Source organism: Oryx dammah, unplaced genomic scaffold (genome assembly GCF_014754425.2).
Source record: "Oryx dammah isolate SB20612 unplaced genomic scaffold, SCBI_Odam_1.1 HiC_scaffold_25, whole genome shotgun sequence".
In the NCBI taxonomy this organism is placed as follows: domain Eukaryota; kingdom Metazoa; phylum Chordata; class Mammalia; order Artiodactyla; family Bovidae; genus Oryx; species Oryx dammah.
Window position 1 is genome coordinate 35776407 of NW_024070209.1, and position 16882 is coordinate 35793288.

Consider the following 16882-nt stretch of genomic DNA (forward strand, 5'->3'; position numbering starts at 1 on the left):
TTAAGTCATAGCTAGCAATCCATAATGGTGAATTTAGGAAAGCCAATGAAATTTGAGATCAGCTCACAAACCTCTTTTGCATTATTAAAAATAACAGCTTCTAGCTGCACAACTTATTTTACTATTGGTTGGACCACAGATTTTACTCAATATGGCTTTTCTTACATATAGCCTTTTTTAATTTATTCTATTTTAAAACCTTATGAGTCTGACAGACAAAGCTTGTCTAGTTTGGCCAGAAGCTAATCAATAATCTATCAGTAATTCTTCATTTATTCTACTCACAGGATCATGGTAGATTAGCAAAAGAAACATTAAAATTTTTTAATTTAATTAGTGTGACCTACAGAAATAAATGCTATATACCAAATACATTAAAAGTGCTATAATATCTATAAAACTACAGTTTTATTTTCAATTCATAATAAGTCTTATAAATATAAATTTCAAATGACAAATAACCTGAAACACAGTCAATACAATACTTGACAAATTTTAAAATCTTTTTTATCTTTTTATCTCAGTTTTACTGAGGTATAATTGACAAATAAGACTGCAAGATATTTAAAGTATAAAATGTGATGATTTGATACACATATACATCATGGAAACATTCATCGCCTCATATAATTATCTTTTTGAGAGCATTTAAGTTCTACTCTCAGCAAATTTCAATTCTATAACTCAGTGTTGTCTGTTATAGTCACCATGTTAAACATTAAATCCTCAGGTCTTAATCACTATATAACTTAAAGTTTGTTTTAATTCTTGAAGTGTTTTGAAGTTCAAAGACATCAGAGAATTCCTGCATTTACTTTAATACATTAAATATATCCCCTAAAACTGCTACACCAAAAAATATTATCCAGCTCCGAAGAGGAAAGGAAAAAAACCTGACATCATCATCTTGTTTTTGTTATAGTTTGATTAGTGAAATGATCAAAGGTACATCATAGAGGCTTTTGTTTTTGTCTGTTTTTCTGTTTTTAAGTTCCCAATTTAGCTCTAAGACATGCTATTTTATCACAAAAGAAAGTCATTTGGAAACACATCTCCATACAGCCAAAAGAATGAAAGTAAAGTAGATATACATACTCCTTTTGGAAAGCCATACACAAGGGAGAACTGAATCCAAAAACGAGGCACATCTGGGCATCTGGGCTGTAGCCAGACTGGAGCAACATTTCCAGGCACTCCTCGTGCCCTCCAAACACTGCTGAGTACACAGGACTCACTTTGTTTGGCCCAGTGTCACAAACCCGGTTAGTGAGTGGTATTAACAAGTCCAGGATTCTGCAAATACACAAGTTCAGGAGTATGTTTCTGTTTGTACATAACTGTAGACATTTCTACAAGACATATTTTGAGGCACCCATTGATTGAATTTAAGAAGTCTTTCTGTCTTCAGTGTACTTTCTACATACAATAAATTATTACAAGCTACATACTCCAAAATGCTTATTACTGTTGCTTAATAAGAAGGCCCTTAAAGGTATTTGAAACAACTAAATAATGTTCCTATAAAAGTAAATAGGTTAATATATTGTCCTTTTTTATTTTTTTACTAATTATTTACCACTACTCAAGTCCCCAAAATTCAAATTTTATATGAGATGTTTTAGGATATAATAAATTATTTAAAACTCCATTACACTAAATACAAACTTATATCAAGACAATAAATTATTTTCCTTTGTAAAGTAGCAACCAAAGTTTTATTTTTCTAATTAGAATTTTTTAGGAAGACGAGAGACATGAAATGAACAGTATTTACATCAGGAAGAAATCAGAATTTCTGCTAAAATATTCTATTCTCAGAAAAGAAGATAAGCTCTTTTATGTGTTATGGCAGATTTATTTAAAAGACTGGTTGCTAACTAGAGAAAGTTCTAAACAAAAATCATTAAAAAGTTCTTAGATTATTTGTAGACTTACCTCCGGCACTCAGCTGGAGAAAAAGGACTATCCTACACTATAAGGATAATATAAGCCAGAAATTCTCCTCTTTCTGGGAAAAGAAAGGCAGAGCTACACCAAAGTATATTTATAACATTCTTTCTCCTTGCCACTTTTCCTTAGGTAAAATAGGACTAAGATAGCAATATTTAGGGAGAACCTATATTTACTAAGAAGAAAATCATCAGTGACCAACAGAAATCTCAAAATTGAGAACAAATAAGGGCAAATTTTCAAGAGGGTTCTGATATCAATTTAAAGCTCAGCGTATAACTGTAGATTTATGATTAAATAAAATATCAAGAGTTAAGAAAAACATCAAATTTTTAAACCTAAGTATTCTGCTAAAATAAAGAACCTGTCGAGTGTCTCTTACACGTAATAAATGTGTTAAAAAATTTTAAGTGAGTTCGAAAAAATATACTCTTCAGTTCAGTTCAGCCGCTCAGTTGTGTCCGACTCTTTGCAACCCCATGGACTGCAGCATGCCAGGCCTTCCTGTCCATGACCAAACTCTTCAACAAGGCACAAACAAGATTACAAATACGTTTAAGAAAACAGTAAAATACCATGACACCTAGTGGCATAATAACCCAATTACAACATCTGCTTTTCTACTATACAAACATATTAAATACTAAAGACCATTTCACTATTACTTTTTAAATTAAATAATACTAACAATAGCTATAAAAATTACTACTGCAGTAATAAGACTCTAAAAACTTTAAATATATATTTTTAAAAACTGTTTGGTACCAATCTATATTAAGATAGGCTGCCATATTCTCAAGGTAAAAGCAGGTTCTGAACTGAACTGAAGATTCTTAGAACTCCCGATTTTAGGGAGTTTCAACTTTCTTTAAGTCTCTCTCTCTCCAAAAATTTCATTTGAATTTCTGGCTAGGGAAGAAGAGTAACAAAGGCAGGATAAAGTACCAGGCTGAATTTGAAATCAGACAAAGAGAAGTCCAGTCAAAGGGTTCAAGATGTGGAGGACTGCCTAGACCCAACGAAAAAGAACTCCAACAGAGATCACTAATCCAAAACCTTTCTGGGGTCAGGGAGGTAATATAAGTACGTTGAAAAAAGTCATCAGATCAGTACCTCAAGATGTCTAAGATAAAACTGGAATGGAGTGGAATAGTCACTTAAGCAAGTCAGAGGGAAGATTTAACACCCTGAGAAGGTCTCCTGGGCCACTCTGCCTCACTCTAAGGAACTGCAAGACTAACAACTGCAGGGGATGGCATGGCAGACAGATGTGGGGTGGACCTAACCATCGAGCATATCAGTAGAGAAGGGAATACCAAAGATTATGCCTGGAGGTAAAGGGTCTGGTCCAGAAGATCTAATTTCTTACTACCTCTGAATTATGAGACCATTTTTACTTTTCATTTTTAGCACTTACTTTGTATGGCCCATCTGTGCAGCTGCATGTATAGGTAGCTGCCAACTGTCCTCATTACAGTAAAGATCAGGATCTGCCCCACTGGAGAGCAAAAGCTCCACACATTCTGTGTGGCCCTCTTGAGCAGCAATGAACAAGGGAGTAGCTTTGTCCAAGGCTTGACAATTGACATTTGCACCTAAAATAAAACGTTTAACATATAACCCTCTTTAATGCAAAAATTAAAAAGGTGATCAACAAACAATTCAAAACAGCTGCCTTAAAAGGGCTTTCATAGTACAACAGATTTTCCTCCTTAATGGATATTGCTGTTGAAACATTAATTTTCAATTTCTTATTGGTAATCATTTAAATTGTTTTTATTTAAAGATTAATATTTTAGAATTCATGTTTAAGCTAAAATATGAATTTTACTCTATGAAGGATTCATTTCATTCCAACCCTTCCTCCAACAAACACTCTGAGGGTCTAATAAGCAATCATTTTTTAAAAAATGCAAATTATCAAATATGGATAACATTTCTGATCATTATTGAAAGAATAAGAAAAAAATCTAAATTACGAGACTTTATAGATGCCACTAATTGATTCAGGCTGAGGGGTGAAAAAAATTCCAGCAGATATGATATACACAGGGGCTATGATTTTAAACTAATGTTGACTATACTCTCCATTATATCCCTTTTCTTCATGACCAGTGTGTGATGAACAGAGCCCACAATAAAAGGGAAAAGCTCTATTTAAATGGGTTTCTAAGCTGAATTTTTAAGCATAAATCTGATCGATTATTTAGAAGCAAATGTATAAAGATGTGCTGTGAAGGTTTCATAAATAGCAGACTTCCTCAAACTTTTCTCATTGACAAATAATGTGCTAAGTATGCTAACTATGTGTGTGTTAATACATGACCATGAAAATTTTTAAATTTCTGGAACACACCTCAGTGGAAAAATCATCATCCTAAAGGGGGAAGACAATTTTTTATTTAAAAGGATGTTTCATATATATACCTTGAATAAACCAAAGCCCTGAAATGGGTAAGAACAATGCAAAATACAAATGGTAAGTCAGAATTCACTGAACGGTCAGAAATTCCAACTGGGTATTCAACACGTCTAGATACACTGAATCTTCTTGACTTGCACAAGGCGGATGCTTCCCCTACTGTCAGCATTAGAAAGAAATGAACACTATAGCTGAGCAAAGATTACGTCAAAAAAGAAAAGTACTCAACTTTCTTTTTTAAGCAATGTTTTGTTTTGATTGACAATTTTAATATATAAGAATAAGGAATCAGTCTTTGTAAAATTTCAGGTAAAGAAAGTTGGGGAAATGAGGAAGAATTCACTGAAAGTCATTTTAAAGAGTTAGAAACATGTATAGTTACATTATAAACATACCTATATACCTTTTCAACTTGCTGTTCATAACTATTCAGAGAAAAGAAAAAAAAAACAGGTGCTTAGTGTTCCAGGAGACAGGCCCAGCGCGAGGAGAGTCACTAAGCTGCAATTTAACCTATTTCATTCTAAGTATTAGTTACACACTAACAATTGGAACTTTGGGGACTGGAAGTCATAAAATGCATCATGACAGTCCGTGGGAAGGTACAGCACAGAAGGAGGAAGACGAGAAATCAGAGTCCTGTGTCTGAGTCCCGATTCCACCAGTGAATAGTTTCTATTATAGATCTTTGGCACGTCACTTAAACAGCTCGGAGTCTGAGATTCTTAATACAACAACAAAGCACATGCTTGAATAAATGATTTTAGGGATTATTTCCAACTCTAAAGATTTATAGACCTGATATTTGTAACATATCTTAATTTTACACTTAACGAATGCTTGTTTCTGTTGTTTACTATGTCAACTTGAGTATTTCAACGTTTATAAGGAGAAAGCAGAAATAAGAAAATATGTGCTCTAAATAAACTTTGTTTTGGTAATTTATTAAAAGTTTAGATATTATAGAAGATATGGAAAAGCCTAGGTATTAAAAAAAAATTGTGTGGTGGCAAATCTGGTGTCTCTCCCATCTGCTCTGGACTATCCATGTTTTGTCAAGTCAGCACTGTGTGCACAGCAGTGGTGTCAGAAGAACTGAAAAGCCCTTATATAACAAATGTTTCTGGTCACAGAAATGTCACTCAGAGTAATAAGCATCCCACCTCAACACTATCTTCTCTGACAATGCTGAATATGTAATGGTTGTCACTGAAAAACTTTTAAACAGATTTATGTTGCTATTTATTAACATAATAGTGTAAACAGGCTTTGAAATAAACCCATTTAAATATCACACAATTAACCAAAATACACAAGTCAGAGGGTTAATGTACAAAATAGCTATCTAAAAGATTAATTAAGATTATATTAGTCATGTACCCGAGAAAGTTGGAACAGTTCAGGTAGCTATAATAAAGGACAGCCCCATCATTCAACTTGCCAATAAACCTGCTTTAGCAATAGATCATTAAAGTTCTGCTGAGGTAAGTTAGTAGTTGCGCATTGTATTATGTTAGTTAATAGAGACTTAGTATCCAGGCTTACAAATTAACTTGTACGTACTCTTATTTACCACTAACTTAAGACAATAAATTTCAGGACCTGATTTATATTTAGTTAAGAATTATTCTTCCTAGGAAGATACAGCATTAAACTCATGATCTTAATAGTGCAAAGGCTAACGGATTAGTCTTACCGGATGATATAAGTATGCTCAAGCTTTCTAGCTTGCCATATTGAGCAGCCACAAATAAAGGTGTGATTCCAAAGTCATCCTGGCATTCCTTGTTTGCTCCTTTTTTAAGAAGCAATTTTATGATCTCAGCATTTTCCTAAGGCACAGATTCATATTTTAAATAAGAGAAAACAAAGAAAATAGAAGATATCTCTCTTTTTATTGTTGTGTGTATATATGCTTTTTATCCTCACTAAAGGAAAACTCTTTTTTAAGTGTTTTGGGCGATGGGAAGAAAGTGTTAATCATTATTCTGTACTTTAAGCTAACCCATTAAACATAAACAGATAAAACAATGATAGCTAGAAATTAGAATCCTTATAAAATCCTGCATAATTAGTTTGCAAGCCCAAGCACTAAGGTATTATCACAGTTATCTAAACAAAGTGCTATAAATATAATAAGCTATTGCTCACTATCAATTTATATATCCCAAATATTCTGACAGCCTCTTAACTATGCTACCAACATTTGAAAAACTTACCTAATCCCTGCAGCCCAAAGCTGCTAGAACTACTAGAGCAGCAAGCTTGTTCAGAACGATCATTACCATTTAGACTGCCTTTCTGTACTGCACTAACCACCATAAATCATAGGCAGGCAGGAAGCAAAGACTGTATAGAACTATCATTTTAAAAGGGTAAAACACACAATTTACATGGAAATGAAATAATAAATGCAGAGTTTACCTGAAAAGTAGCCTGGTGCAAGGCGTTCCATCCACACATAGAATGGGATCCATTAACATTTGCTCCATATCGAAGCAGCAGCCTTAACACATCTATCTGTCCATTTTCAACAGCTGCAATACAGCAGTTAAAAAAATTATCATCAATAAAAAGGCACGTTTGTACGACTGGGCACTTTGGTGATGTTTCCATCATTTATCCAGCCCAGAACTCACAATACTGTGACCATTCCTATCAACAAATCAAAATATATGTGTACTCCTTGTTCAAGAATAAAACATTTATCACAATTATCTCAAGCCAAATCCATTAATATATATACTCTTTTGGGACACGCACAAAATTATTTTTAATTGTATCTTAAAAGATATAGAGGAAATGGAAGCAAAGAGGCAAACAGTTATTCTCTCTGATAATGGAGACAATATGTTTCTATTTTGTTAAAATGCAACTGGAAGGGGCATGGGATGAACAACTAAAAAGAAACAGCATCAGTCTGGAGAAACAGACTCAAAAGAATTGAAACGTTGGCTACTATTACCCTTTTATCACAAATGACAACAGAAACTGAAAGCATAATACTCTAAGTCTGTACTTTAGATATTTTTAGCATAATAAACAACAATCTTTGTTACAATGATGTTCTTTTATCAACCAATGAAAATTTAGCAGAACCTTGCTTATTTGAACTAAAAGGGGACTCCAGACAAACTTAGGAGGGTTGTTAAAGAAATGCATATTATTTCACTACAGTAAATGAAACGAATGACTCCCTAGTTGCCACTACAATAGATTATTTGAAGGAAGAGTTTGCATGCCTATAGAGACCTAAAAATTATGTGCCCTTTTACTAATTACATTATGCTACTTTTTTCCACATATCCAACTTAATATTAGCACAGGATATGTGTAGTCTAATATCATGCACATTTGACAGTTTATGAACCCTACCTAATGAGGATGGACATAGGTATAATGCTATTAACTTGATACAACAAACAGTGGGGCTGAACTTTCTACAATATTATCTACCACAAAATTTTGTTATGAAGGTGGGCAATTCTAAAGGAGTTAATGAAAAAATAGAATGCCAGAGATAGTTAGACATTAACAAAATAAGTACACACACAGACCATTAGCAAATTATGTACACTGTGAATGCTGTGGTATTAGGCTATTACACTGACTTTTTAGAACTGTAACTGTAAGAAATATCAGTACCTATAAGGATAGCAGAGATGTATATAGGAAGCTCTGATCTGTGTGCCTGATGATGTGAAAGGAGTTTTGAAAAAGAAGATTTTTAATTTCATTTCAAGCATACAGTTATTCTGTATCTTCTACTGTTGTAGGAGGCAGGAAGTTAGAATCAACAAGTCTCAGTGAAAAGTTAAAAAGGCACTAGACATTCGGACAAAGGACCACACTTGAAAAATGGTAATATAGATGAAACAGTCAGAAGATAAAATCCTTAAATTTCCCTCATAAGGATAAAGAAGTTCTTTAATCAAGAATTCTCTTATACTGGAAGGTTTCAGATATTCAGACACCTTGGTTGAGATAGTATCACTGAAGTAGTTTAACCTAACTTCTCTTATTTCTAAGTTAATATTCAAGGACATTTTATCAGGCAAAGAAAGTTTTTCAAGCTAAGTTATTTTTTTTATAATCAATTAAAATCAACCTATTTGGGGGTGGAGGTCAGGATAGAAAAGGAAGTAAATTTGTTTCATATCCAATTCATACATCATTATCAGTGACTGCTGGCAAAAATCACTCTACAGTCAAGACCCTAAGTTGAAGATTATCAGGTTGTCAGTGGTGATATATGAAACAGAGTGAAAATAAGATTGTTTCCATGAATTAGGCTGACCTTCTAAAAATGAAAGTCAAAAAAATTTTATTATTAAATACAGTACAGAAGTCAGAGAGAAAAATTTTAGTATCATAAATACACTAAGATATCTGATTTCTGCATGTCTTGTGAAAAAATTTCTCAGTGGCAAAGTAGTATTTTTATACCTTTTGCTAATTATTTCAAAACAAAGCAACTGGTTGACTAATGGGTAATAATTAAGAAATAGCGGTTTAGAAAAGTGGATTTAGAGCTTACAACCTACTAAGACAGGCTGAGACCTGAGACCTGCTACCATGCTTGCACCTGGACAAACATCTCCTCAATCAACAAAATAGCAAGAAATTGTATGGTACTAAAAAGAACTGTATGCATGCATAGATGGAGCAAATTCTAGACAAGAGACTAAAAAACCCAAATGCCACTTCTGAAGAGCCTAGAGCAAACGGGGGTCGGGGGCCTGCACACACCATATAAAATGCTGGCAAGCTACCTAAGCCATTCCTCTGGCCCAAACTCTCCTCACATTCCTACCCTCACCCCACATAAGGAACAAGCTCACCCCAACTCGGGAAATGAGCAAGGGAACCTGTTGTTTGTTCTCACTCCCACTGCTATAGCAGGGGCTCCAGTAAAGCCTTGCTTGAATTTCTAGTCTGGCCTCTGATCAATTTCTATTGGTTAAGGAGGCCAAGAACCCTGGCTGGTAACACTACCATCAACGCCTCTCCTTTGGAAGAACTGAGTAACTTCTTATCCTTATATAACAACTTAACAAGCTGGAGGGGCAGTGGGAACCATTCCATGACCAGGTATATTATGCTTCAATAAAAGTTAATTTTAAAAAATACCCAAACTTGAACTTAATATTTGTTCCTCCTTATTATCATAAGGAAACTATGCTTCTTGAGGAGAGAAACTGGGTCCCTTTCCCCTTACGTGCTCAAGGCCAATCGCAGACAGAAGACACACAACAAATAAGCATTGACTAGGTGAATAAAAATAAATATCTAAAATAAAATGAGATTTTCTCTTTTTAAGAATTAATTCCTCTCCAAACAGAACAGGTTTCAGAATTGTATTTCTTGATACAACAATATAACGGCACTAAACTAGCCACTGTAACAGTAGAAAACAGATAGAGAACAACTTTTTCTAGTATTAAACCATGGGCAAAAGACTATGACTCCTAAAGAAAGGGGAGGAAATCATGAGTGGAGACCCATGATGACCCCAGCCATCTGCCTGGGGACATTTCTGGATTATGGGGCAGTGAGCTAAAGTCCAGGCATAAAAAGAGAAAGGTTGAAGAAAGAATACTCCAAGAAGAGGAAACAGCCCAGCAGAGTGCAGCAGTCTGCTGAGCTGAGGAAGAGATCAGAGTTTAAACAGTTGAAATTGGTGGGGCAAAGCCCAAGAGAAAAGAGAACTGTGCAGAGGGGAATCCCACTGTGGAAGTTTGCCAAGAATCCTTGCCTAAGGTCCGGGTTACACATGTACAAGGAAGATGAATCTTACCAGAGAACTGCTAAAGAGTTAAGAATGCAACAGACAACCAGAAGACAAACAGTGCTGAGGGGCAATGGAACTCCTAGGAGTTCTGGCCCAGTCAGAGCGGTGAAACCACATGGCTTGTTACTTCAATACCTCATTAACACTCTGGGCATCTATCTAAGAAATCCAAAAGGCAAAGCCCTCGGAATAAAGACCACATCTAAGACTAAGGACTACTCTAGACCTTCTCTAACAAAGCCTAAAATAAGCTCTGATCAGAATGGAGGCAGAGGATGGGAGTTGAGTCCTCCTGGAAGTTAGACCTGGAAAATACGATCTCAATAGAGCATAAAATCAAACTAAACATATTTAAGGTGATAAGCCAGTAAATAATCTATTATTTAAAAAAAGAAAAAAAAATCATTATTTCTCAGAGGATAACAAAATTCAAGTCTCTATGAAATACTATCCACAATGTCCAGTATACAAGTCAGAAAGTAGTAAGAAGAAACTAACCTCAAAACGGTCCAGATTCTGGATTGAACAGATTAACTAAAGCAGGTACTATAAAAATATGTTAATATCTATGGTATACAGAGGCCTAGAGAGAGAATCTGAGCAGAGGAAAAAAACTTAAAAAAGGAAAAAAGAAGAACCAAATGGAAATTCTAGAACTGAAAAAAGAAATGGATGTGCTTGAAAGATCAGAGATAGTAGAAGAGTTGATGACCTTGAAGACAGTAATATAAGTCATCTAATCTAAAGAAATGAAAGAGGAAAAAAAAACACTAAAGGAAAACCAACTGTATATCAGGGCCCTGTGGACAACATCAAACAGTGCACCATACATTAGCTGGAGTCCCAGAAGGAGAAAAGAATAAGAATCAGGCAGCAAAAAAATATATTTGAAGAAATAATGTCTGAAATTTTACAAAATTTGACTTTTAAAACAAAAACAAAAGCCATATTCACTTACAGATGCCAGAAAATCAGCAAACTACAGTGTTTTGGAAGTACCCTTAAGATTTCACATTATATGTTAAGGATGATTATATAAACATACTTGACAGCTCTGTGGAAGAAGTTAAATGATTATAAAAGGGGATGCAAACAACAAGCCACTGAAATCAACTTAGCTATAACAATAGTTTAATTTTTTTCCAGGGCTATTCAGTTCAGTTCAGTTACTCAGTCATGTCCGACTCTTTGCGACTCTATGAACCACAGCACGCCAGGCCTCCCTGTCTATCACCAACTCCCGGAGTTTACCCAAAATCATGTCCATTGAGTCGGTGATGCCATCCAACCATCTCATCCTCTGTCATCCAGCATCAGGGTCTTTTCAAATGAGTCAGTTCTTGGCATCAGGTAACCAAAGTATTGAAGTTTCAGCTTCAGCAACAGTCCTTCCAATGAATGTTCAGGACTGATTTCCTTTAGGATGGACTGGTTGTATCTCCTTGCAGTTCAAGGGACTCTCAAGAGTCTTCTTCAACACCACAGTTCAAAAGCATCAATTCTTCGGTGCTCAGCTTTCTTCACAGTCCAACTCTCACATCCATACATGACCACAGGAAAAACCATAGCCTTGACTAGACAGACCTTTGTTGACAAAGTAATGTCTCTGCTTTTTAATATGCTATCTAGGTTGGTCATAACTTTCCTTCCAAGGAGTCTTAATTTCATGGCTGCAATCACCATCTGCAGTGATTTGGGAGCCCAGAAAAATAAAGTCTGACACTGTTTCCACTGTTTCCCCATCTATTTCCCATGAAGTGATGGAACCAGATGCCGTGATCTTCGTTTTCTGAATGCTGAGCTTTAAGCCAACTTTTTCGCTCTCCTCTTTCACTTTCATCAAGAGGCTCTTTAGTTCTTCTTCACTTTCTGCCACAAGGGTGGTATCATATGCATATCTGAGGTTATTGATATTTCTCCCGGCAATCTTGATTCCAGCTTGTGCTTCATCTAGCCCAGCGTTTCTCATGATGTACTCTGCATATAAGTTAAATAAGCAGGGTGACAATATACAGCCTTGACATACTCCTTTTCCTATTTGGAACCAATCTGTTTTTCCATGTCCAGTTCTAACTGTTGCTTCCTGACCTGCATACAGGTTTCTTAAGAGGCGGGTCAGGTGGTCTGGTATTCTCATCTCTTTCAGAATTTTCCACAGTTTATTGTGATCAACACAGTCAAAGGCTTTGGCATAGTCAATAAAGTAGAAATAGATGTTTTTCTGGAACTCTCTTGTTTTTTCAATAATCCAACAGATGTTGGCAATTTGATCTCTCATTCCTCTACCTTTTCTAAATCCAGCTTGAACATCTGGAAGTTCACGGTTCACATATTGCTGAAGCCTGGAGAATTTTGAGCATTACTTTACTAGCATGTGAGATGAGTGCAACTGTGTGGTAGTTTGAGCATTCTTTGGCATTGCCTTTCTTTGGGATCGGAATGAAAACTGACCTTTTCCAGTCCAGGGCTCTTATTTGCATTCAAAAGAAAACTGACCATTTTACCATGTCTTTTAAGACTCAGCAATAGTAAATAGTTAATCCAATCATTCAACCATGCCAAAGATAGTACTAAGCACGAGAGGCATAGAAAGCAACCAACCTACAAAGTAGCTGCCTTCATGGAACTTCTAGTGGGACTGATAATAAGTAAGCACACTGATAAAATAAGTTCTGACAAAAGTAACTGTGAAATTACTTTTTGTGGGGAAAAACAAGTGAAACTAACTATGTAAAGTAACAGGCAGTAACTGAGTTTGAGAATGCTATGGTCTGATCTCGGAAGCTAAGCAGGGTCGGACCTGGTTAGTACTTGGTTGGGAGAATGCCACGGTAGAAAATGGGACAGACATCATCTCTTTGATACAGAGACTTCTGAACAGAGAAATGAGAGACAAGAAGCAGTAAGCATGCAAAAAAGTGGAAGATGAGTACTCCAAACAGGAAACAGGAAGTGTAAAGGCAGTGAGGTAGAAGAGCTGAGTACATGTAAGGAATAATAAGATTGTCAGGAGAAGACATAAAGCAACAGACGTAGAAAGACGTGAAATTTTGTAAGCCTTGACAAAAAGTTAGGTGTTTTTGCTTTTTTTTTATAAGGAAAAATGAATTTGTAGCAACTTCTAGGAGCACAGCTCATCACCTGCTTGTTCGGAACATAAATCTTGAGGAGTTGAGTGATCTGCCCAATGTCACAGAGCTAATGCCTATCAGACTGGAGACCAGGCTTCCCAGCTATTAGTTAGGACTCCCTCAGCTAGTCCCGGTAATATTAAAAAGAATAGGAGTCAGCAAACTTTCTGTAAAGAGCCAGAAAATACAGTCCCCAACTTAAGATGGTTCAACAACAATTTTTTGACTTTACGATGATGTAAAAGGGAGACACATTCAGAAGAAACTGCACTTTGAGTTTTGATATTTTCCTGGTCTAGTAACATGTGGTATAACCATCTCTCACAACACTGGACAGCGGCAGCGAGCTGCAGCTCCCCATCAGCCAGCCACCAAATCACGAGGATAAACAAATGACACACTCGCAACCATTCTGTTTTTCACTTTCAGTATAGTTTCAATAAATTACATGAGACATTTAATACTTTATTATAACATAAGCTTTGTGTAAGATGTTTGTGCATAATGTAAGGCACAATGTAGGCTAATGAACGTGTTATGAGCACATTTGAGGTAGGCTAGACTAGGCAATGACGTCCGGTAGGCTAGATGTATTAAGCGGATTTTTAACTTACAACATTTTCAGCTTACAGTGGGTTTACTGGGATGTAACCCTTTCCTAAGTTGAGGAAGATCTGAACTCTATTATATCTAGTTTCTCTGGTTCAATATTATATTTATAAGATTTGTCAATATTATTGCCTCCAGTTGCCGATCACTCCTTTTTGTTGCTGTATACCATTTCCTTGTGTAAACAGAACACTATTTACCCGTTCTATTGCTAGTAGATGCTATTTGGATAGCTTTCTGTCTGGGGCTGTTAAAGAGTGTGCAACAATAAGAATATTCTAGTACATGTCACTTTTAGTGAACACTGACACACATTACTTTTGGATATATTCCTAAGGACGGAATTGTTGGGACAGAAGGTATGTACATATTTAGCTTTAGTAAATTCTTCCAAACAGTTTCTCTAAGTGGCTAAAACAAATTCACACTCCCACCAACAATCTATCTTCCGGTTGCTCCACATCCTCATAAACACTCAGCATTTTCAATCTTTTCTTTTTCACCCATTCTGGTAGATGTGTAATGTTTACTCTTACCTTAAGCATCAGTTACCTCAAATTCTCTTTGAAAGTAGTCGAGATATGAATAAACAAACAAAATATAACACTATCTTTGTTCTGAGTCCCTTTGGGACTCATTAACTTGGGTCCAAGTCAAGTCATGTTAACTGTAAACTAAAATTTCAAATCCTGACATTGGGGTTACAGAAGAAACAAGTTGATAACAACTATAACTGGCTGACACTACACAGGAGTTCACTATATTCTCTTTTCAAATACATTTTAAATGCTTCACAATAAAAGTTTTTAGTATTTTTCACCAGCTCATGGCCCCACCTGCATAATATGGAAACTGCATTACCTAACAAATTCTACCCCAACAAAGACTTCTAGTCTCCTAAACCTGTCATCTTCTGCTCTGAGACACCTTCCTGGTGGTTCACAGTTGCAAAGGCGATTTGAAGTTGGTAACTGGCATAGTACCAATGAGAATGTCACCTAGGCCATAGGCTTATCTCCCAATTCTGAATATGTAAGATGCCAAAGTACTGCTGGTTTCCCTGCCGTCCCACTGTGGAGGCAACATGCTATATGTCTGAGCACCCATGGAGAAGAGGCCCTGTACCCTAACCTTCAACATGTTCTGTCCCTAAGCCTCCTACAGAGTAGGGCCACTAATAACCCTGTGCCTCTCAGAGCTGCTCACAGAAACAGATCCTTCACCTTCTGCTTTCAGCTCCTCTCACTACAGGGCTCAAATATGAATTCCAGGCTGTTCTTCAATACCCATGTTTCCCAAAAGCCCCCCTACCTCCCAGTCATGCAAATAAAAATCTCCACCTGAAAACCATTAATTCTACCCCCGAATTTGCCATCTACTGGTTCATGCTCACAAAAATGCTCAGATGTCTCAAACAGGTCTGAATTATAATTTAGGATCATAATGGTGTCCTAACTGTAATGGAAAGAACACAGACTGTGTAGTCAGGCACTCTGTCCAGCTATGAGCAAGTTATTCCCTCACTCACACTTATAAAATAAGAATAATCTACTTACCTAGGGGTTTTTATTTTGACTAAATAATTAATATAAGTAAATATAATAAGTGCTCAATAAATGTTCCTTCTTTTCCTCCCTCAGTCCCCTTACCCTCTTCCTGATAAACTACTGGTCAATTTCTCTTCTTACCAAACTATACAAATAGGATACTCAGAAGGTTATTAGCTTTCCAATCATGAGGAATTAGGCCATAATTAAAATTACCTCAATTATGCAGACCTCTGATTAAACTTCTCTTACTGGTCACCAACACTCTATGTGACCTAAGGTGAGTCTGTCCCCTATGCAGAATCAATCCTTCTGACCAACAACCCAATTAACTGCAACAACCATCACCAGCACTACGAGAACTGCATATTCAGGTCCCCTTCAAAATGAGACTGCAGACTCTCAGGTTTCCCCAATTTACTATCCAAATTATTTCCTCCATGATAATCACCCACAAATCCGCTTTATTAGTTTAATAAATGCTTATGTTTAACTTTCCTCCTCCACAGCCATAACTGATCTGTCTTACAAACATATACACTATTTCCCATTCAAAAAAGGAATTCAAAGCCTATAATCCTCTTTCTTTGCATGGTCACCTCCGCTATGAACAGTCATTCATTTGCCCAATTTTTCTTTCTTCCAAAAAACAGAATTGGGTCTATAGGTAGGCAGATGCTTATTAACACAGAACCTTTATGCTTTTTTTTTTTTTTGTCCTTCCACTTCCTGTCAAAGTTTTCACAGACCTAAAGACACTTCTTTAGATGGTTTGGAGCATAAGTCTGATAATCACCTAATCAACTGAGAGTAATGAGGGAACTTCAGTTGCACTTTCTACCATCCCACTGATAAGCAAAGGACAGGATAAGTTGGTGTTTTCTTTGTTCCCTCACCTCTCTACATGGGACCCACTTAGTACTACATACTATTGCAAAGAGGACCAACATTTCAAAGACAGAAGAGGACCATAGCTCATTTAAGGATGTACAAAGAGCTGCACTCTCCAATGCAGAAGCCAGCAGCCATACGTGGCTACTTAAATCTGATTAATTAAAATTAAATGAAAATTTGAGTACCTCAATCAAACTAGCCTCATGGAAAGAGTGCAAGATCCACACTAGACTAGTGAGTGATTGGACAGTACAAATTTAGGACACTTTCAAGAGTTACTGAACTGTGAAACTCAACACATTTTTTAGCCTTAAGAATCGTTGCAAGCTCACTGAGCATTTTCTGTTGTTCGGAACAAAGTCCACTGCCTATAAGTGCAAGAGGCCCATCCCGATGCTGACCAGTGTTTACTACTGAGCAATGGTTGATTGATGAGGACTCCTTCTTCTCCGGTAGCAGCAACAGTGATTTCATATCTTTACTGTCTGCACAATCCACAGGCCGCAGACCAAATATGTTGCCTGCCTCCCTGGCGGCT

The 16882-nt window shown here is 36.3% G+C and overlaps 1 protein-coding gene across 3 annotated transcripts in view; it reads right to left on the reverse strand.

Moving 5' to 3' along the window:
• Positions 1-16882, reverse strand: part of ASB3 (ankyrin repeat and SOCS box containing 3) — a 107068-nt gene that overhangs the window by 30613 nt on the left and 59573 nt on the right. For all 3 annotated transcript variants that reach the window (XR_005718410.1, XR_005718411.1, XM_040224824.1), the window contains 4 exons: positions 6797-6909; positions 6069-6204; positions 3368-3545; positions 1096-1293 (listed from right to left, as the gene is read on the reverse strand). Coding sequence is in view for 1 of the 3 variants with exons in the window: in XM_040224824.1 (XP_040080758.1) it covers positions 1096-1293; positions 3368-3545; positions 6069-6204; positions 6797-6909 (625 nt within the window). In the remaining 2 variants the exon portion in view is untranslated. The remainder of the gene's footprint in view (positions 1-1095; positions 1294-3367; positions 3546-6068; positions 6205-6796; positions 6910-16882) is intronic.